This window comes from Muscardinus avellanarius (assembly GCF_963383645.1).
Source record: "Muscardinus avellanarius genome assembly, chromosome: 3".
Lineage (NCBI taxonomy): Eukaryota > Metazoa > Chordata > Mammalia > Rodentia > Gliridae > Muscardinus > Muscardinus avellanarius.
In genome coordinates this window covers 40,069,900-40,093,202 of record NC_137788.1, presented here as the reverse complement: position 1 = coordinate 40,093,202, position 23,303 = coordinate 40,069,900, and the positions used below count along the sequence as shown (strand labels likewise).

The 23,303-nt window shown below is 44.9% G+C and overlaps 1 protein-coding gene across 1 annotated transcript; it reads left to right on the top strand.

Moving 5' to 3' along the window:
• Positions 1 to 217: 217 nt before the first annotated feature.
• LOC308261524 (cytochrome P450 4A10-like) lies at positions 218 to 12,735 on the top strand (the record flags this gene model as incomplete). Its single annotated transcript, XM_080693500.1, has 12 exons — positions 218 to 406; positions 3,176 to 3,317; positions 3,985 to 4,029; positions 4,752 to 4,879; positions 5,827 to 5,951; positions 6,881 to 7,035; positions 7,479 to 7,585; positions 7,668 to 7,858; positions 7,957 to 8,090; positions 9,369 to 9,433; positions 9,577 to 9,653; positions 12,567 to 12,735. 12 exons carry the CDS (start codon positions 218 to 220, stop codon positions 12,733 to 12,735), a joined length of 1,527 nt encoding a protein of 508 aa, XP_080549626.1.
• Positions 12,736 to 23,303: the final 10,568 nt, after the last annotated feature.

Sequence of the window (23,303 nt, the reverse complement as noted above, 5' to 3'; positions counted from 1 at the left end):
GGTGTTATGTAACCATGTCCACTGACAGCTGACAAAAAATGTCTTGGTCTCCCTAAATAGATATTTCAAGTTAATCAGTTCTGAACTCTGAAGCCAAACTCTGCCCTCAGCCTCCTCCCTCCCACAGGTGGGTGGGGCAAACTCCCAGGATTTAGAGAGAGCAGCTTTGGGGTCCCAGTGTCAGGAGAGACAGTGATACTTGAGAAGCCGCTGCACCATGGGTGTCTCTGCACTCAGCCTCACCAGGTTGCCCAGCTGCATCCCTGGGATTTTCCAAGTGGTTGCCCTGCTGGGCCTGCTTCTGCTGCTGTTCAAGGTGGCTCAGTTCTACCTGCACAGGCAGTGGCTGCTCAAAGTCCTCCAGCAGTTCCCGTCCCTGCCCTCCCACTGGCTCTTTGGGCACAAGGTAGGAACCAGGAGGAAGGGGGTGGGAGGCCAGGGAGCTCTCAGAGCCTGGTCAGCAAGTCCACTAGGCAGCACCTCTTGTGTGACAATCATGTAGCTTCCAAGGCATCCCAGCTTACCTCCCAGGCTGAGATAATCCTAAAGCAGGGAGCTCACTCCCATGTAATAGCACATCTTGCTGTTACTCAGGTTTGTCACACACACCTTCCCTGAGCAGATCTCTATCCTGGTAGCCCTGCACTTAGAGGTCTCTTGTTGGTCCTTTCCAAATCTCCTTCTCTTCTGGCTGAGCACCTATAACTCCCTGGGCTGTTCTCAAAGAATAAAGCTTCTCTGCCTCAGTCACTTGATGCCATCCTCTGTATCTTGCCCCAGGTTTGCTTGAGAACAGACATTAGTGTTATAGAATCCTTGCCCTGTGGTGTCCTTGGTGTGTAGTGGCAATAGACATACTCTCAGAACATGTCAGGCCGTAGCAAAATATCTCACTGTCCTGGGGAAAGTGGGTATTAGGTAGAGAGGCCAACTTCCTTGGTTTTCATGAGGCTGGAGAATTTTCCAGAGTCAATTTAGAGCTGAAATCCTGACTGTGGTGGGCACAGGTGAGAGAGATGACAGCAGTCCCGCAAGTGAGAGGGCACTGAGTTTCTAGTTTTCCAACTGAACATGATATGCATAACTCCCATCTTTCCTCTCACACAACCTGGGCTTGGAGGTGAACACCTCACCCCTTCCCAGCCTAGTGCCCAGCTCAGAGCCTGGCACAGGAAGGTTGCGTCTCCAAAGAAGAGATAAAGAAGCAGCTGGAAGGCTGGGAAGTGATGGCATTGATCCCCTGGACCAATGCTACTAGGAGTCTGGGGTTCAGAGCTAGGACACATTTGATGAGGAGGCCAAAGGATCATCAGCAGAGGGGAACTGAATATGGGAACACTTAAAATTGGTCATAAAAATAGCCAATATTTGATCATGTAAATTGTTATACTAATGACTTTGAGATTATTTGTTGATTTCAAGACATTGTGACCTTTTGTTTGATGTAGTTGTCAACAGCTGAATGATGCTCTTTTCGGAGCCAGCAGTTGATAAAATGAATGTTTCCATTCTTCTGAACATAAGATGATTTGCAGCCTCAAGAAATAGAGTGAGCCAGGCGTGGTGGTGCACACTTGTAATCCCAGCATTTGGGAGGCTGAGACCGGAGGATCGTGGTTCACGGACAGCCTCAGCTGCTTAGTGAGGCCCTCTGCAACTTAGTGAGACCCTGTTTCGAATATAAAGAATAAAAAATAGAGCAGGGGGTGTAGCTCGGAGGTCAAATGCCCCTGGGCTCCATCCCCAGACCCGAAAAAAAAAAAAAAGAAATAGATCATTTCTGTGCACATAATATTACTCATGATACTGACTCATGTTCTCAACTTCTGCTGGCTAATTACAGCCAAATATTTCTAGACTTATGATACTTAGATTTTTATTTATTCAAGACCTCTATTACTGGCTAAGATAAGGACTCATTGGTTGAACCAATGGCAGCATCCAAGAGCAGCATTAGCAGGTAGCAGACTGCCCTGGTCACTAAGCAATCAAAAAGGACAGTGAGACAGCGCTGAACACTCCCCTGGTCCTGCAGGGGGAACCTGCGGGGATCCAGGACAAAGCTATGTAGCTGGGAGTTAAGAGATTCCCCCTAGCTGGTCCCTGTATTAGATTAAAGGACTGGGGGAACTTGTATGGTGGGCATGATGAGAGAATATCAAGCAGCTTCCTTAAAAGCAATTTAAGCAGGACAATTCCCAGTTGGGTCAGGATTGTCTACCCATCCCCATCCCACAAGAACATTGGCTCCCTGTTAGTAGGCACTGTACTTGTTCCCTGATTAATTTCTAGCTCCTCAGAAGACACTTCATACACAGTAAGTGCACAGTAATTATCAAACAAATAAATGAGAGAATCCATCCTTCCTCTCATTAATCACTCACTGATTGTAATAGAAAACTTGCACACCTCTTACTAGCTCCCCTTCTTTCAGGTCTCTATTTCCCGAACAAGTTTCTCCTTAACAGGTGAATTCATCCACAGGCAAACCATGGAAATCGCAGTTAGCGGACTAAGTGGACCCTCTGGCTGTGTTGTCACAATCAGATTCTCAGAACAGGATTCGGCACATACCAGAGACATGACCTATGGTCTCACGGTGATGTGCCAATTCAGGAAAGGTAGAAATACCCTGACCTCCATGTAAACATAAGCCGTACAAGGGCAGGGAGGGTTTCTGTTGATTGATGGCTCTTTAGCCAGCTCTACTTAACTTGCCTAGAACATAGCAGGTCCTCAACAAATATTTGCTGGATGAATGAATATGGGAGAAAGGAGAGACTCAAAGCCTGGCAATACGGTCCTCGGTTCTGTTACTGCTACAAAGTGACTGACCTTGTCATTGAGCTTCCCAGGACCTCCTCCCTGTGACCCCAGCCTTCATTCATTCCTTTTATTTCTTATATTAGTTAAGATTATACCTGTCCCCTGAAACAAGAATTCTAATTAAGACTTGTCCAATCACTCTTCCACAGGAACTCATTGTTTCCATCATACACTTATCCATTTCTTTAAAATTAAAGCATGGTTTCTGTATCTCTGTGGGTAGACCCAATACTACCTCCCCACGGTTCTCCAGCTCTTCATCTATACTCCAGGAATTTGACTTAAAAGGAAAAGTAGGAATTTAACTTAAAAGGAAAAGTACTATTGTACTTATTTATCTTGGTGACAGTTTGAAAAGGATGAGGAGCTGCAATATATCCTGAAAATGGTAGAGAAATTCCCGAGTGCCTCCCCTCGCTGGCTATGGGGAAATGAGCTGTTGGTCCATGTCTACGACCCTGACTACATGAAGCTGATTCTAGCAAGATCAGGTGAGAGCAAAGCCACACCCCAGCAGCAGCAACTCTTTTCTCTTGGGTACATCTCCTGCCCTGGCAAAGTTTTATAAAATATGGAGTTCAAATGCTGGTATATAAAGCCACTTGCATCTCTCCATCCAGCTCACAAACTAGACCAAAGACAACAATACAGTACACTGATTGCTGAGTGTTTGATAAAACAGTTGTTTGGGGGCAAAAAACCTGTTTCTGATGTTCTCTTTTTACTTTTAATCTTGTGAACCAAATTTAGATAGTGTATGATGTAAATTACTCAGATATAAAAATGAACCTCATATCCATGCTGACTTGGGTTTGAAACCTCTGATACTCACCTTTCCTGTGACACATGATACAAAGCCACTGCCATCTATTGAAATAACACAGAGCTCTGTCTTCTTTGGCACTGACAACATCATCGATGTTTCTTACCAATCCTGGGGGTGTTCAGCTGCTGGACCATGGAGTCTGTCTTCCTGAATCCAACTGACTATCAGAACAGAGATAGATGGGAATGGGAGGCAGTGGGTGGTGGCACGAACAAACTGCTGACTGACAGTCGTCAAAACTCAAGGAAGCCCAAGGCCTCAACAACATGTGCCTGGGGGCGACCTTATGTGCTTGCCACCACTTTCCCATTAAGCCCTTGCTTACCTTTCAGATCCGAAAGCTCATGGCACCTACAGATTTCTGGCTCCCTGGATTGGTACGTATACTTAAATGTGGTTGCTCCCCTGTTAGAGTTGTAAACTATTATCTCTCTAACTCATGAAGAATAACAGTTGATGGGCCATCACTATGATGTCCATTCCTAAATGAAGGCTCATTTCTCTTCTTCCGTCCAGACCCTCACCTCATCCTCATGCTGCTGTGAGCCCTTCCTGAGGCTCAGCCCCTTCCACATCTCCTCCTACTTTTCTCCAGACAGTATCAGTCTGACATTGGTTTATGTCCCTCCTTGTCCTGTCTTCAATTTCTTTCAACCATTATCTCCTGTCATAATCACATCAAATATATCAACCTAAATGCAAAATTTACATTCTGGGAAAGTGCCAATCATTACTCTCTTTGTCCACAAAATTCTACCACCTGGATATATATATGTATATGTGGTACTGGGGGTAGAACCCAGAGGTTTCCTGCCTGCGGGCTATACTATTTTATATTTTATTTGGAAGCAGGGTCTCATTAAGGTGCTGAGAGCCTCATTCAGTATCTGAGGCTAGCTTCAAACCTGTGCAATCCTCCTGTCTCAGCCTCCTAAGCACGGGGATTACAAGTGTGTACCACCACGCCCGGCTACCACCTGGATTTTTATTCCCCAGAATAGCACCCTTCTCTACCTCATGCACCTGTCTCTCCCAGATTTTTCCTAGTCCTCTGATCCCATTACCCTCACACACATACATACAACTATCTCTGGCTCAGGGTACGGTTTGCTCCTGTTGAATGGGAAGACCTGGTTCCAGCACCGGCGGCTGTTGACCCCAGCCTTCCATTATGACATCCTGAAGCCCTATGTGAAAATCACAGCTAACTCCGTCCAAATGATGCTAGTAAGTCCATCTCTCTCTTTCATCTCCACACCCACTCATAGAACCTACTCAGGGTCTCCTCCCAACAAAGCCAGCCATCAGACACAGTCACATGGAGTAACTCTTCTAGGATATTAGTTTGATAACAGGTTCCTCAAAAGTAGACGGGGCAGAGGACCCAGCATCTAGCCACACTTTGACCATTGCCCAAGGCAGAGAGCATCCTGGTGGATACAGGCCCCACCGCTCACCACCCACTTCCAAGTCCTCACACAGTGAACTGGAGAAGCATTCATGCCCTCAGTCAGCAGGACTGCTGTCCCTAGCTGGCCTGCTTCAGGGCAGGAGCACCTCCCAGTATGTGTCTCCTTTGTATTCTAGCCTAGGTGCCAGGGCTTCTGCATGGACTTGAGTGACTCAAGCAGTGAAATGGACACCAAGTCCATATCTCACTGCCTACCTGCCATTCCGTTGCCTATCAGGACTCTTATTTTATTACCAAAATGTACTCGGCAAAAGCTTGTCAAAAAGCAATTGAAGTCTCTGATATTGCTTTCTTCGATCACCTCCTGGCTCTGTGGGCTCCATGATGCCAGGAATTTTTATTCCCTCAAATGGGGTTGCGCCTGCCCTCGCTCAGTTCTCAGAACAACAAAGTGCTCCCATTAGTTGTTCTCCAAAAAATAATACTTTCTGACTTAAAAAAGACAATTTTCATAACAACATTTTCCTAATATTAAAACCAAACCAATACCACTATGAGAAAACATGTTTAGCTTTAAAATAAAACTGTGAGAAAATAGGTATCACTTTACAAATCCTTGCCACAGAGCCTGAATTTGCTAAAATACATCTGCTCTATAAAGTGTAGACATCCCATCAGATTATTAGAGACACAGAGGGAGCTGAGCTATAATAGCACAAGCCTGCTGGGGAAACTGAGAAGGGCAATGCCCCCTACATCACAGGACAAATGGGAGCGGCTCAGTGACCAGGACGCCCCTCTGGAGATCTTTCAACATGTCTCCTTGATGACCCTGGACACCATCATGAAGTGTGCCTTCAGCCACCAGGGCAGCATCCAGTTGGACAGGTCAGTGACAACCTTCAGCTGCAGTCCCTTGTTCTCACCAGCTGGTGTGGACTCACCTGAGAGGCAGGTGGGCAGTATGGATGCTCATGTCCACTGAGAGGGATATTCTGACCAGAGCCCAAGGTCAACTTCTAATTCCTGACCAAACTCACCATGTCCAGCCACAGTTCCCTGATCCCAGCATGGATGGAAGCCTGGCTGCTCATGCCATTTTCTTTTCTCCTCCTCCTCCTCCTCCTCCTCCTCCTCCTCCTCCTCCTCCTCCTCTTCCTCCTCCTCCTCCTTCCCCTTCCCCCCCTCCTCCTCCTCCTTCCCCTCCTCCTCCTCCTCCTCCTCCTCCTCCTCCTCCTCCTCCTTCCCCTTCCCCTCCTCCTCCTCCTTCCCCTTCTCCTCCTCCTCCTCCTCCTCCTCCTCCTTCTTCTTCTTCTTCCTTCTTCTTTTTCTCCCCCTTCTCCTCCTCCTCCTTCTCCTCTTCATCCTCCTCGTCCTCCTTCTCATCCTGTTTCTCCTTCCCCTCCTCCTCGTCCTCCTTCTCATCCTGTTTCTCCTTCCCCTCCTTCTCCTTCTCCTCTTCTTCCTCTTCTTCTACTTCTACTTTTTCTTTTTTGTGGTACTGGGAATGGATCCCAGGGGCCTTCTACCTCTAGGCTACACTCCCAGATCTATTTTTTATATTTTTATTTGAAAACAGGCTCTCTTAAGCCAGCAGCTGGCTTCAAACTTGCGTGATCCTCCTGTCTCAGCCTCCCAAGCACAGGGATTACAATCGTGCGTCACCATGCCTGGCACTCATGCCATTTTCTAAAGGCCTGCAAGAACACTGTGTACACCTGTGTTACCTGTTTCTACCACATAGGGAATCCCCACTCAGAGTTCCTCTGTCTCCAGGTCAGACCTCCCACTCACATGTTGTGCCTCCTCTCACTCAGGAATTACCAGTCCTACCTCCAGGCCGTTGGTGCACTGAGCAACCTAATGATTTCTCGAGTAAGGAATGCCTTTCATCAGAATGACACTATCTATAGGCTGACCTCTGAGGGCCGTTCGGCCAAACAGGCCTGCCAGATCGCCCATGAGCACACAGGTTTGACTTTCTCCTACTGTCTCACCATTTTTTTTAACATGATCAGCTCTAAAGAGCTGGCTGTGACCCCTCAAGCAGAAGCAGGCCCCTTGTGGTGGACCATGGACCTGGGACACGCACATGCTGGGTACTTCCCTAGTGAAAGTGTTGGGAGCTGAGATGTTAGGGCATCGGGCAGTGTGTAGGGAGTAACCTGTGGCATCACATGTTGAGGTTGAAAGTGACCCATCCCAGGAGCCCAAGCAGAACCTCTATGGGCTGTGCACCTGAGGGGAGGCCTGTCCTGCATCTGATGCTGCTGCACTCCCACCCCTGACCCACGCTTCACCTCACACCTGCATCCTGAGCTCTACTGGGCATCCAGATCAGGGCAGAAGGGCACCTGTGCCTACTGGGGGTGGCTGTAGCTCTGCACTTGCCTGATAACTGCTGTCCTGGGATAGAGCAAGTGATCAAGCAGAGGAAGGCTCAGCTGCAGGACGAGGGAGAGCTGGAGAAGGTCAGGAAGAAGAGACGCTTGGATTTCCTGGACATTCTCCTATTTGCCAAAGTGAGTGTGTGGGAGATCCCTGGAGCCTTGCCCAGAGCAGAGGGAGGAGGAACCCTGCTCACTTGCCCATGGCCTCCCCCAGATGGAGAATGGGAGCAGCTTGTCTGACAAGGACCTGCGTGCCGAGGTGGACACCTTCATGTTCGAGGGCCATGATACCACAGCCAGTGGCATCTCCTGGATCTTATATGCTCTGGCCACGCACCCCAAGCATCAGCAGAAGTGCAGGGAGGAGGTGCAGGGTCTCCTGGGGGATGGAGTCTCCATCACCTGGTGAGTGGGAGCTCAAGAGGTGAGAGCCATGCCTCTGCTGGGAGAAGCCCCTGGTCAGCCCAGTCCCTGCCGGCCCCTCAGGATGGACCTCGTTTTAGGGACCACCTGGACCAGATGCCCTATACCACCATGTGCATCAAGGAGGCCCTGAGAATTTACCCACCTGTACCAAGTGTGAGCAGAGAGCTCAGCAAACCTGTCACCTTCCATGATGGACGCTCCTTACCCAAAGGTCTGAGCTTACCAGATCACTTACTTAAGCTCTCAGCAGGGACCAGGGAGGATTGAAATCCACATGGGCCAGAAATTGTGAACCTTGCTGTGTCTCCCTTTCCTTGTTCTAAATTATTGCTTATTTTGCAGTTAAAATGATATGTATGAGATGGTGGCACATAGCTAGATCACAGAGAAATTAATTAAATATTAGTTTCTTTTCCATACCTAAAGAGCCTTTCTAATTTGGGGACATTGGCTTAAATGACCTGTAAGATCCCTTTTGATTTTGTAATTTCACTGTAATAAAATGATAAGGTTCCTTCAATCTCCAGGGCTAATACTCTATTATATTTGGAGTCCATGGTCTCATGACTGTAGTTAACCTCCACTGGAGTTGTAGTGATGGTATTGATTCCAACACTCCAGGCTTTGATTCCTCCCTCAAAGATTACAGTGCACATACTCATGATTTCTGTCTTCCCTGTCAGACTTTTTTTAAATCTTTTCTGTTTGATAGAATGTGTAGACAACTCCTTTGTGATCCATGCAAAAGAATTATATCACATAACATGGTAAAATGATGCAACCTTGGGAATATTTTCCACATGGATACTGACAGCCTCTGGATGTGGTTTTTACTAGACTCTTAAAATTCTCATTCTCTGAGAAGTAGAGGGCTAGAGGGAAACAGACAGGGACAGAGGAAGCATACTTCTTTCCTTGTGTCGAGGCAAATTAGTAAAATCAGGAAATCCCATGTCATGGGTCAGATGGTGTCTAGTCTCTGAGGAGCCATCATACTGATGGCCATACCCGGGTCCCCTGTCATGGCAGAAGGGTGTCATTGTCTCACCAGCCTTGGGTCTGATCTTGGTCCTGCCACCTCCTAGCTAAGTGATCACAGAAAAGTTACTCAGCCTTTTTGAGCCTCTAGTTCCTTATCTGAAAATGAAGACACAAAAGTGCCTTCCTTGGAAGGTGTTGTGATCACTGAATCAATTATGTTCTCTAAAGACCCATGGAAGGCATTCAGTGAGCATGAGTGGTCACTCGAGTTAGTACAGTGAGCCTCCAGTGCTCTCTTGCTTTGCATCCTTGAACCATGTTTTTCTTCTCCTCGGCCATGATCAGGAACTTTTTCAAGGGCACTCCAACTCCCCGTAATAGGCTCATCCTGCTCCAGGTCATGATTTATACCACTGGGCCTTCTGTGCATGTGTGCCCCTGTTGTCTGAGGGACCATGGCCCTACCGCATGGAAACAATCTTCTTTCTGTCTCCTACCTGCCTCTCAGGTCTCAGGGTTTCTCTCTCCATTTATGCTCTTCACCACAACCCAAACGTGTGGCCAAACCCAGAGGTATGAGGGCCCAGGGAAGAGGGGAGAGGGTGATCTCTCAGGACAAATACTTCCCGCTACTCCCACCTCTGGGAACTCCCACCTCATAGGTTGAAAGCAGGGGTTGATCCCTACCTGACCTGGCCCTGGTGTTCTCTCTGCAGGTGTTTGACCCTTTCCGGTTTGCACCTGATTCTCATCGACACAGCCACTCCTTCCTACCCTTCTCAGGAGGAGCAAGGTGAGACATCCTGTGTGGGGAATGGGGTGGGGGAAAGATAAAAGTCTATGGGCACATTTCGGATGTGTTCAGTCCTCTCAGTTGCCATGTGGCATCTTCACATATGCCCTTGTTTATTGTTTTTTGTGGGAAAGAAGCCTCGTGTGGTTGTTTGTACCTGTGCCCCAAAGTAGGTGGCTTTTCAAGGCATACCACAGAGGTGGCGGCCCACTGCCCTGCCCAAGGGCTAGCCACATTCCAGTGTGAGTGAATGTTCAGTGTGTTCTGGAGTTTTCCTCGTGAGATGGGTATGAGATAGGAATTCTTCTGTAAACTTAACTTCAGGTGTTGTGCTCTTCAGTTACCAGGACTCCTCTCTCCTCACAAAGTCTCAGTTCAGTCTGCCACCCTTTCTGTTTGATGCACTGATCCTCAAATCACTGAAGCAAGTGATTAGTTTGCCTGGGTTTGTTTTCTGGAAGCCAGCATGTGCCCTTGGTTCAGTCACATAGTTGGTTACAGTCGCCCTCTGGAGACAGTTTTCTAGCAATGTGCATTCTTTCCACATTTACAGTCTCTTCCAGCACAGGTTTTGACTGCACGTTAATGTTTACATTTCTCTGACAACTTCACAAGTTGTCAAAACTCAACAGATAAAGTCTATATATTTTTGAAATTATACCTAGAGACCACATAGTTCACCATCAAACAAAAATTAGAACAATAAATTGACTATGAGTAAAAATACACTCATTTAGCCAGGTGTGGTGGCGCACGTTGTAATCCCCGCGCTTGGGAGGCGGAGACAGGAGGATCGCGCAGGTTTGAAGCCAGCCACACTAGCTTAAAAGACCCTGTTTCCAAATAAAAAAGTTATAAGCCAGGCGTGGTGGTGCACGCTTGTAATCCCCGTGCTTGGGAGGCTGAGACAGGAGGATCACGTAGGTTCGAAGCCAGCCTCAGCTGGTTTAAGAGACCCTGTTTCCAAATAAAATATAAAATAGGTCTGGGAGTGTAGCCCGGAGGTAGAAGGCCCCTGGGTTCCATTCCCAGTACCACCAAAAAAAAAAAAGTTATAAAAATGGGTCTGGGAGTGTAGCCTGGAGGTAGAAGGGTTTCCAGGAACCCCAGTATCACCACCCCCAAAAAATCCACTAATTTTACACGACACATTGCTTGAAAGCTTCTGGTGTATAGAATATAAACCCCACTTGAAGCAGCTATAGATCTGGACAAGCACTCCAGAATGGCTGTTCTGACCATCCACAAAGACTCAAGCAATAGTTCTGCTGAATACACATTGCCATAAACCTGTCAATATTACTAGAAACAAAGATTTTCTGAATTATTATGTGAATTCTTCCAATGTCAAATTAACTTTCACATAACAAACTTTAAGCAAATTGACCATTCATAAATTTGTGTTCCAACCGGTGTGGTGGCTCACACAGTACTTGGAAGTCTGAGATAGGAGGATCCCAGGTTTGCAGCCAGCCTCAGCTACTTAGTGAGGCCCTCCACAACTTAGTGAGACCCTGTTTCAAAATAAAGAATAAAAAAATGGGGCTGGGAATATAGCTCAGTGGCAGACTGCCCTGGGTTCAATCTCTAGTACTGCAAAATACATACATACATACATACATATATAACATACATACATACATTTGTGTTCCAAAATTTGGTTTATCCCAGGGCTGAGTACTTCTTCCTTGACATTAGCTACAAATAATGTTGCTGATGCCAAGGGAGGAAAGTACAGGTGGGTCAATTTCTACGTAGTCTGATATTTACTTTCAGTGTGTTCTAATGAGTATTTTTCAAAAGAATGAATTTAATTCCATGAAGATGTAAATGATATGATTCTCTGTGTTAAGTCATGTGCCAAAAACTGGGAACACAGAGGTGTAGAATACCACTCTTGGTTCAGTGACAAGAACAGAAATGGGTAGCACAGAATCAAAAACCTACACAGCATTCCTTCCTTCATTCTTCCACTAATTCACTGTTCCCTGAGCAGTTTGTAGCATGTTCCACCTCCCTGGCACTGTCTGAGACCCTGGACTGTGGTGTGTCCCTGAATAAACATACTTGGGCGTGGGAGCTGAGAGGGAACGGGACAACCAGCAGGGCCAGGTGGTCATTGGCCTGAACCTTTAGGATGTGCAGAGAGAGGTGGAGTTAGCACATCTTCAGTGGTCTCCACAGGATCATCTGAGCTAGAAAGTGAGCTGGATAGGCAAGAGGCGGGAGGAGCACTCAATGGAGGTGTGAGGGAAGCTGAGCAATTCTGACATTGCGCTACCTGTTGGATGGAATAAAAGGGTCTGTGTGAACAGAGGAAAGCCATGGACACCAGAGAAGTCTGGGAGAGAAGACCAAGAGATAGCAAGTAGGAACATTTCTGGAGTAGAATTAGAAGTCTAGAGATACAGGTGGAGTAAGGGGGTGAGAGAAAGAAGTAGCCTGACGACTAAGTGGGACACAGACAGAGCTGATCCCCAACCTGAGGTCCCCTCCAGGAGCTTCTTCACTGACATATGTCTCCTCTCTTAGAAATGTAGATACTTCACCCTCATAGAGGGTGAGTCCTCAAGGTGGTCCCACTCCTCCCCATGGGGCCCTGACCAGTAGTATCCACACTGTGGAACAAAAAACTGTTATCTAAGGGAGTGAACTAACCAAAGACGAAGCATTTAAACACTTTATGTGATGAGACTCTCTTCCTCTAAAAAGTTCATGCCTCTAAAAGTAGAGTAGGGTCAAGGCTAGTCTTGAAACACTGGTAGTTTTTGTCAAGGTCAGGAGAGTGTGAACCAAGGCCTGGGGCAGATGTGTAGTAGCCTAGAAAGAGAAGCATTGTGCTGGGACCAATGGCTCCTCAGCTAGAATGGGACCTGGGGCCTCTTCTCATCGCATCGTTTCTCTGTGGCCCAGGAACTGCATTGGAAAACAATTTGCCATGAACGAGATGAAGGTTGCCGTAGCCCTGACCCTGCTCCGCTTTGAACTGCTGCCAGATCCCACAAGGGTCCCCTACCCAGTATCACGAGTTGTGTTGAGGTCTAAGAATGGGATCCACCTGCATCTCAAGAAGCTCCAGTAACCCTAGTAGGACCTGATGCCTGACATTCTGCCTTCTCATCACCTTCTCCCTGCCCCTTCCTGTATGCACTGCCGTCTCTCACCTGCCTCCAGGATCCCTACCTGCTTGTCTATCTACCTACCTCCTACCTGCCCACATGTTTGACCATGAACCTAAGCCCTGATCACCTGTCTGCCCTCCAGCCTGCCAGTGCCTCTCCTGTCTTTTACTTTTGTGCTGCTTTCTATGCCTGTGTGATCTTCCTGATTTGCTATGAATCTCTATTAAGACTTTAATGTCTTAAAACAATACATATTTATTGTCTTACAGCTCTGGACATCAGATGTCTGAACTGGCTTTCCCTAGATGAAAACCAGGATGCTGCAGGTGCTATAAGGATAGCCCTCTTTCCTATCCTCCAGCTTCAAGATTTCATAGTGATTGGATAGATACACGCAGATTGTGAAAGACCATCTTCTGGACTTAAATTCAACTAATTGTAGGTGTTAACCACAACCATAAACATCTTGTAACAGCAAGAGCTGGACTAGTATTTAATTTATTAACTGGGTTATTTAGCACAACCAAGGTGAATCATAAACTAAACATTACATTCCACCCTTGGCAAGTTATCATCTATATACATCCTCATAAAATTACTTAATCTACAAATAAAGATTTACTCTTTGCCCTTTATAAGACATTTGCATATTAGGTATTTTGCTTATCTCTCTTGCTACATCAGGCCATGGACTACCAGTGTTCTCTTTAGCACTAGAAATAGAGTCATTAGTGACTTTCAAACCAATTGGATCTAGAGAACCAATTCCAGAAACCCCAGTAGCTGATGCTGGCTTTGAACCTGTGTGATCCTCCTGTCTCAGCCTCCCAAGTGCGGGGATTACAAGCGTGTGCCACCATGCCTGGCTTCATTGGTGAATTTTAAATTAATTGGATTTAGAGAACCAATTTCAGAACCAATTCAGAAAACAGATCATAGAGAGTATATTCCCCTTGAGTCATTCTTTGTACCAAGATCTGTGTCTGTCAGAGCATTATCAGAGAAACACAAATAGCAAAACAGCTGCCTGTGCAGGGTAGAGGACAACCCAGCAAGAGAAGGTGACTGAACTGCTCTTCTGTTGCCAGCCAGGGTCTCCTGTAGGAAACATATTTTAGTTCTTGTTTCTGTATCCATTAAGCCAACAGTCAGTATCTTTTAATTGAATAAGTTAGTCCACTTACAGTCAAGGTTAGTATTGGTTAGATGAGTCTTAGAATGTCAGTTTTTTGTTTGTTTGTTTGTTTGTTTGTTTGTTTGCATTATTGGATGTGCAAAGGAAAGGCAGGTGCTCACTCACCAATCCTGGAGGAAAAGATTGTGCACATCTGTGGCTTTGGGGTCTGCAGGTAAATAAGAAGTGGTCACGCGAGGACAGGGTATTCCCAGAGGAGGCTCACTGATGAATGGGTGGGCTTTGGTTGTCCTCTTCCCAGATATAGGACATGGGCCCGGCCTGTTCTCTACATCATGCCCTGAGACCTTTGTTCTAGGTCTTGGGCTTCCCAGTCTTTCCTGGGGGAGCACTTTATTCCAGTAGCTGCACACAGCTTTTATATAGTCAAGCTCATAGAGGTTCCGGAAGCCAACACACTGACCAAACCAGCGTGGATGAAAATAGGGCAATTGATGGGCCTAACATACTTTTTTGTCCAGGCTGCCCATCTACTGCATCAGAAATGGTGATAGAAGGCCAGGACCACTCAGGAACCCAATGTCACCAGCCAGATCTCAGGACCCTTGACAGGAAAGGGAGAAGCTGCCCATGCTGCCCTGGGCTTTTCTCCCCCTGCACACTTTCAACAGCGCTTCCACAGAGCCCTCTCCAGCCTCACAGCCACTGCTCTAAGTCCATGCTACCCTCTTCTCACAGCTGGACTAGCTCTATAACCCCAATTGGCCAACCAGCTTCCATCTGATGCCTCCCACCAACCCTCTCCCTGCACTGCAGCCAGGGAGAACTTCCTTCTCAACACGGAAAAGTTTCTCAGAGCAATGGCAATTATTGTGTATTAGAGAAACCACCTAGATCCCCCTTGATATGTTATTCAATAGGCTTTATTAAGGACCTATTTGTATAGGACTCAGTTCCTGACATCTCAGCTGAATGAGAAAGACATAGTCCTGGCCTTTATTTTATACAGAAGAGGGAAACAAGACAAGTAGACAAGTAAGTGTAATAATCATAGGCAGAAAGTACAGGAAGCAAATAAAGATGGTGCCAGTGGAGAAGCCAAGAGAAGGCCTGCTCAGAGACGGCAACCTTACAAAGCTTCTTGGGGAGCACATTTAAGGTGAACCTCGAAGGATCATAAAGATCTGGCTGTGTGGAGAGTAAGGGAAGGACATTGTGGGGACAGGGACAGCAGGCACAAAGACTGGGGGTGGTGAAATCATGATGTCTCTAGGAGCTGCACCATGATGGGACAATCACCTGAGATGAGGTTAGAGGGGCTATGGGAGGGGAGTGCTGCATGACAGGAACCAGAGAACGAAGGAGAATAATATGTAAAAGCTCTTGTCTCCATGCCCAGGACACAGCTAGTATTATACTAAATAAATGATAGTCAGGAGTTGGAAGAACAATGGTTATATTTTGAGATGATGCTCCTGACTCTCATATTTACTTATTGACATTGAGAAAAATCAATTAACAACTCTGAGCATTATTTCTCTCATTTGTAAACTAATATTAGTAAAACCCGGTAAACTGAAACACAGATGAGTTTTGCAAAGTCTAAGGACTGTGCAAATATAGAGGAGACATTCCCAAGGTGCCTTGCATGCCAGCACTGTGCAGGGTGTTACAGTGAAGGAGCCTCTGCTCCTTCATCTCTGCCAGCCAAGCCATGAAGAAGCGATAAAGCTGAGCGTGGTGGTGCACGTTTTTAATCAGTGCTTTGAAGGCTGAGAAGGGAGGCTTATAGGTTTGAGGCTAGCCTCAACAACTAAACAAGACTCTCAGAACCTAGCAAGACCCTGTTTCAAAATAAAATAGGGCTGGGGGTATAGCTCAAAGAATTCCTCTGGATTCAAACCACAGTACCATAAAATAAAATAAAAATAACCCCAAGAAGTGGTGGTACAGAATGTCCCTAGCCAAAAATGAACATCAGGATTCTGTGCCTTCCTTCAGTCAGGAAAAGCAGCAAATATTTAGGTGTCACACGTGTACGTCTGAGATATTCGACCTTTGTAAAGGAATAATTGTGAGAAAAACGAAATCGCATCAGTATCAGATTCCACTTTATCTAAACCCTGAAAGCAAAAACGGTCATCTAAACACAGAACTGCTTCAAGCACTCACCTCAGGATCCATGGTCTCTCCTCTGCTTTTCTTTGCTTATAAAGGGAACCAGTAACCATTCAGGAATATTTAAAAATATCAATTTACCTTTTAAAATGTGGCCCCCAAAACTGAAGCTAGACTGATTATGGTGATGAGCTAACCAGTCCCAAGGTTTACTCATTCCCTTTCTCTCTCATTTACCAAGCCAGGAAGTATTTACTGGGCACTATCAACAGGCGCAGGCCTCTGTCCAGGCCAGTGGAAGCAGCCCGACACCAATGGCCAGGAGTCTCTGGTAGCAGGGCTGCATGTGTATCAAGAGATGGGAGAAATGTTTACTCAGGTCAAATCCTGATCTGAGATAAAGTAAATCTTGACTTTGACCTCATTACCCAGAGAACCAAGATAGTAGATAGACGAGGAGGTGGGCAGCACATCTCAGCTCCTCCACAGGTTGAAATCAATGGAGTGAGAGAACAGTTGACCAGAGACAGGGACAGGAGGTATGCACAGGCTGGCAATATTGTAAGGTCAGAAGTCTGAAGGGAGTAACTCTGGTTAGTACAGGAAAGAAATGGTTAGCCCTGGACCAGCTTCTGCACCAACATGGCAGGGCTGGGGGTTGGGTAATAACAGGAGAAAGAGGGAGAGCTGACACGGACAGATAATTTCAGACACAGTGGTAGAAGAGAATGCCAGGCTGAGTTAGGCTGGGACAGGGGCTGTTTAGAAGCCCGCTGATCAAGAGCTCCTTTGCTTGGCTCAACTTGCTAGCAGAGAACTGTGGCAGCTGGCCATCTCCCAGAGCCTGCATCTAAGTTTATATCTCAGGAAGCAATTAAATCTGCACTTTCATCCCAACTACAGATGCTACTTAAAATCACAGGGAAAACCCTTGCAACTAGCTGGCCAAACAGGATGAGAGATGGACACTTTCAAGTTCCCACCTGGCTTCAGCAATGGGAAGGAGCAAGGCAGAGTAGAGTGTGTAACACTTTTAGGAAGCAACCTGGAGCCCACTGTGGCCCTGCTGCCCTGATAGGCATCTCCCTGGAAATGGCAGCCCTGCAGGGCTATCATTGGGCTCCATTGTTTATTTTGCCAAAGAGAGGGCTTTGAAGAGAGCAGCTCACACCTCAAATCCTGGTAATCACTGGGAGCACCTTTGATAGTGAGGAACCTGTGTGCACTGCTGCCAAGGGCCACCCTGGGCCATTACCAAGGAGGATGGAGACAGCTGGCATCCTAGCAGCCCCAGCCTCTGCCAGGCAGGACAAAGCTTGACAGATGGAGCCCAAAGGGAAGTGATAAAAGGTTGGTGAACACCTCTGAAGATGGAAGCCCCTGCAAGTGCCACAGAAAGAATGAAAGGAAAGGCCAAGTGTGGGGGGCTACACTCTCAGCCACAGGCAACCCTTGCCAGCAGAGTCTGTACTAGGAAAGGCGGAGCTTGCTGAGCACCTCTGAAGCTGATGACAGCCCAAAGTTTGGGGCAGGAAAAGCAGAGCCAGGGGAGCATAGTGCCCCATGCCACTAGCCGCTATTGGTCCCCCAGGCTCCAACCACAGCTCTTGCCTCCACCTGCACGCTTCAGTCCTGAGCTCTGGCCACTGCAGCTATTATATCAATTCTGAGGGACCATGTTAGTGATGACTGTGTTCATGACTTTTTATTTTCTGTCTGAAGATCACTTGCAATTGAATTAATAGACCCTTGAAACAATGTTTCAGAAAAAAATTATCGTAAGTTTTTTTTGACAATATGAAGGAAAATTCCAGGTAACTTTGAATGTGCTTTTATTTAGGGAAAGGAGTATTAATTTTAATGAGTTTTTAAAGTCATTCTTTGTATTAAAGACACAAAAACAATCATAAGTTTACATACTTGAATTCATATACTATAGTAATAGGTGTCTGATGGGTTTTCAAAAGTAGAAGAAGAAAGTGCTTTGTTTTAAATTTAATTTATAATCTAAACTTTAACAGGTCATAGACACCTAGTAATTTTAAGCAACTTAAAATTCATGATGATTAATTTCAGCTCTTAGATCTCTGTTTATATGAAAATCAGTACTATTGAAAGCATTTACTTGAGTTTAATGATCAGAACTAAAATATATGATCACCCATTGCCTTTTAATTCAATAATTATAGTTGAAAAACTTTAATACACTTTAATTGGCAGCTTTCTAATTGCTTATTATCATTTGACCCAAGTTGGGAAACCCATAAATATAAGATATGTAATGCTCAAATAAAAGTTTAACTTTACAAATAAAAATAACCACACCATTGCTGGGCTCCTGCATGTTATTTCTTTTTTAAATGATACACTTAAATATCACAAGGTGGAGCTCCCACGTAGTCTCAAGACCTGTTTTTCCTTTGAGCACCAACTTGGGTCAAATGATACTAAGCAATTTGAAAGAATTATTTTTTCATTTAATTTTTATAATTATTTTAGTTAACATGTATTAATTGTATATACCAATAATGTGCAGTGTGACATCTCCATGCGTGCATACAGTATGCACTGATCAAATCCATTGTAACTATTGTGATCAGTACTACAGTAAATATGGGTAGAAGGTATCTCTTTGGTAGGCTGATTTCATTTCCTTTTGGTATATTACAGAAGTAGGATAGCTGGATCATATGGTCAATCTACTGTTGGTTTTGTTTGTTTGTTTGTTTGTTTGTTTCTGAGGAAACTCTAGGCTGTTTTGTATTATGGCTGCACTAGTTTATATTCCCACCCACAGTTTATGATTTCCTTTCCCCCCACATCCTCATCAGTATTTGTAACATTATAGGGTTTTGTTTTGGTTTTTGTTAATTTGTTTTGTGTTGTTCTCGTCTGTAAGAGCCATTCTACCTGGGATTAGATGCTATCTCGCATAGTTTTGCTTCTAATTTCCTGATAATGTTACTGAAGATTTTTTCATATTTAAATGTTAGTGATTTGTATTTCTTCTTTATTTTTTTATTTTTTGATGGTACTGGGGTTCCTGGAAGCCCTTCTACCTCCGGGTTACACTCCCAGACCTATTTTATGCTTTTTTTAATTTTTGGAAACAGGGTCTCTTAAACCAGCAGGGCTGGCTTCGAACCAGCATGATCCTCCTGTCTCTACCTCCCAAGCGCGGGGATTACAAGCATGCGCCACTACGCCCGGCAGTGTATTTCTTCTTTAGAAAAGTATTCAGATAATTTCCCCAATTTCCAATTGTAGTACCTGTTTTTTTATTAAAATTTTTGTTCCTTGCCGGGCGTGGTGGCGCACGCTTGTAATCCCCGCGCTTGGGAGGCAGAGACAGGAGGATCGCGCAGGTTCGAAGCCAGCCGCGCGTGCTGGCTTAGGAGACCCTGTTTCCAAATATAAAATGTAAAAAGAGGTCTGGGAGTGTAGCCCGGAGGTAGAAGGGCTTCCAGGAACCCCAGTACCACGAAAAAAAAAATTTGTTCCTTATGTATTCTGGATATTAGCACTCTCAGATAAGTAGCTAGCAAATGTTTTTTTATTTTTTTCCATTCTGTAGACTGTGTCTTCACTTGGGTAATTGTTTCCTTTGCTGTGAAGAAGCTTTTTAGTTTGATGTAATCTCACTTGTCAATTTTTTATTTTTGTTTTCTGTACTAACCATAATCAAACAACTGTAAATTACTGCTATATTAATGTTTTAAAGTACTGGAATAGTCTAATTCTAACTTAGAATTAATTGCATTTGCCAGTTATCTATTTGAAATAAATTTGTATCTGTACAGCTATTGAAACAAATTGTACAGATATTAAATTCATGACTGCTTTGTATTGTGGAGTGTACTTAATAAAAAATCTAAATTTGACCTTTGTCCAATAAATCGTGAGGTAATGCCAATAAATCAAGTATGAGTATTTCACAGTACACTCAATCTGGCTTCATGCTACTGTTACTGCAGTTACTAAATGAAAGCAAATACTCTTCGTGAAGTGTTGCTATACTCTGGGAAAAAAAAAAAAACAAACCAGAAAACCATTACCTCTATCAGTGTCATGAAGTATTTCCCTATCTTTTCTTCTAGTAGTGTCAGAGTTTCAGGTTTCACATTTAAGCCTTTGACCCATTTTGCGTTGATTTTTGTACAGCATGAGAAGCAGGAATCAAGGAAATGAAAATCAGAACTACACTGGGAGAAGGGAGACTATTAGTGTAGAGAAGAATTGGGAAAGGAGGAAGGAGAGGCCAAAGAGAAGTAATGGGGAGTGAAATTGATGATATTACATTATATGCATGTATGACCATGCCACAGTGAAACCCACTATGTTGTTAATACAATAGGCACCAATAAAAAAAATTACACTGAGATTCCATCTCACCCAGGCAGAATGGCTATCATCAAAGAATGCAAAAAAAAAAAAAAAAAGAAAACAATAAATGCTGGGGAAAGTGTGGGGCAGAATAGGAACACTTAAACACTGCTGGTGGGGTTGTAAATTAGTACAAACACTATGGAGATCAGCATGAAGCTTTCTAAAAAAAAAAGTAGAAATACAACTATCATGTATACGGACCAGTGATTTCACTTCTTAGAGTATATACCTAAAGGAATGGGAGTCAACATACTATAGAGATTCCTGTGTACCCATGTTCATTGAGGTACATTTCACAAGAGCCAAGTTATATAATCATGCTAGGTGCTTGTCAGTGGGGGAATAGATAAATAGAACATGCTATAGAAGGAGTGCAGGTTTGAGGCCAGTGCCCAGTAACTTAGTGAGACCCTGTTTCAAAATTAAAAATTTAAGAAAGGCCTGGGGGTGCAGCTCAGAGTAGAATACCCCTGGGATCGATCCCCAGTACCACACAAAAATATATAGTACATATACACGATGAAGTATTATTCAGCCATATAGAAGAATGAAATCACTTAATTTTCAGGAAAATGGGTGAAGCTGAAGGTCACAATGCTACGTAAAATAAGCCAAAGACCCCACCCGGGCAGCTTTGGAAACATCTTTTCATAAGGGATCATTCAAAAGGAAGGCAAGTTAGAATCCAGCTTAAGGATTGATCATAATAGACTAGACCAAAACGAGAGGAGAAAAAGATGGAAATAAGTCTGAGCATAGGGCGAGTGAGGAAAAAGAGGAGGAAGTGCCTGAACAGGGAGGAGAGCAGGGCTCCACTGCCAACACACCTGGTGAGTCTACGCCCTGTTTCCGAGACTGCAGCAGGAGAACAAAGGATGTTCCGAGGCTCTACAGAGACAGCAGCTAGAAGAGGAAGAGTAGCACTGGGAAGACCTTCCGGAGCAGCTGCAGGTCTCCTCTCTCTACAGCAACCACAGGAGGCCACTCACCACAGCAAAAAAGGAGCAAGCCCGGCTACCAGGCTCCTGAGCCCAAAGCCCACTGTGAGCCCACTGACAGAGCTCAAGAGGTAGAAGATAGATGGAGGAAAACTAACCGCAACTCCCCTGAGGCCCAGTCTAAGCAGATGGACAAGGTATTAGAACCACCAGTGCCTTTCCGGAGTCTTTTTCCAAGGACCACTGCGAGTCTGTGCATCCTTCCTGCAGAGACCAGCAGAGCCGCAGGTTCCTGTGAGAACAACTTCTCAACCCCCGGTTCTGTCACATTAGGGTTCCCCACTGCAGGGAGGTGGCCAGCAACATAGCCAAGCAGGATGGAGAAACTCCACCAGCAGTATTGATCCCAGGCTCCTGTGGGAAAGAGTGAGGAAACTGGGACTCAGGCCACATAGTGGCAGCTTCTCAGGGCCCAGCAAGTTGGGAACCCAGCCTGGGTCCCACCCTGGGCCTCAGAGCATCTTGGGGGAAACACTTCAGAGTGAAATCATCACCTGCACGATCCTCCTACGCGATCCTCCTGTTCCTGGAAACCTTTCTACCTCCGGACTACACTCCCAGGCTTGTTTGTATTCTTGATGATTGACATTCTGACTGATGTGAAACTCTGGTATAGTGTTGTTGTTTTTTCTGGTGGTACTGGGAGTGGAACCCAGGGGCCTTCTACCTCTGGGCTACACTCCCAGACCTATTTTATATTTTATTTGGAAACAGGGTCTCTTAAGCTGGCTGAGGCTGGCTTCGAATCTGCACAATCCTCCTGTCTTAGCCTCCCAAGCACGGGGATTACAAGCGTGCACCACCACACCTGGCAAAACCCCGGTGTAGTTTTGATTTGCATTTTCATATTTTGAGATATAGACAGAAACTTATTTAGGAAAATAGGAAGTACACATTCAATGGAGAATATAGACCACCCCAAGAATGAGAGAAACCTTTTGGGAGTGTAGTACTTTTCTTTTACAGGAGACTTTCATAAGGGGTGAGGAGGAGATATATTTTAGGATGATGCCAGTTCCATAGTCATAAGATGATTTAGGGTGTGTTGGTCATTTTTCAGGTCCTATCTTTTACTGTCTTATCAGTAGGTATCTATTTTGTTTAAACTGTTTAAGGACAGCCAACAATGTCTGAGTGCATTTTCATAATTGCTAAAAATGAACATTTTTTCATGTGTTTGTCAGCTATTTATATATCTTTTGAAAAGTGTTTGATTAGTTTGTCTATTTATTGGTTGGATTCATTTTTGTAATATTTCTTGAGTTCTTATACATTCTGTATATTAATCTTCGGTTATAGGAGTAGCTAGCAAAGATTTTCTTCCATTCTGTAAGTTCTTTCCTCGCATTCTTGTTTCCTTTACTATACAGAAGCTTGTTAATGGGATACCATCCCATTTATTAATTATCGGTTTTATTTCCTAAGCTTCCGAAATCCCATTAAGGAAGTCATTGCCAGTGCCTATATGTTAGGGTGTGGCCCCTATGTTTTCCTCTAGCAGTTGCAAAGTTTCTGGTGTAATTTCTATGTCTCTGGTACACTTGGATTGACTTTTGTGTAGAGTGTGAGGTAGAGATCCAGGTTCATTCTTTTACACATGGATATCCAGTTTTTCCAGCATCATGTATTTAAAGGATATCTTTTTACCATATGGCCTAACTATACCACTCATAGGTATCTTTTCCAAATAAAGTCAGAATGCTGTAGTGATGCATGCATACCCAAGCATATGGCAGCATAATTCACAATAGCTTAGTTATGGAACCAGCCTAGGCGTCTGTCAGTATATGAGTGGATAAAGAAGGTGTGGTATGCACACACAATAGAGTTTTACTCAACCATAAAAAAGAACCAAATTAGTTCATTTTCAGGAAAATTGATGGAACTAGAG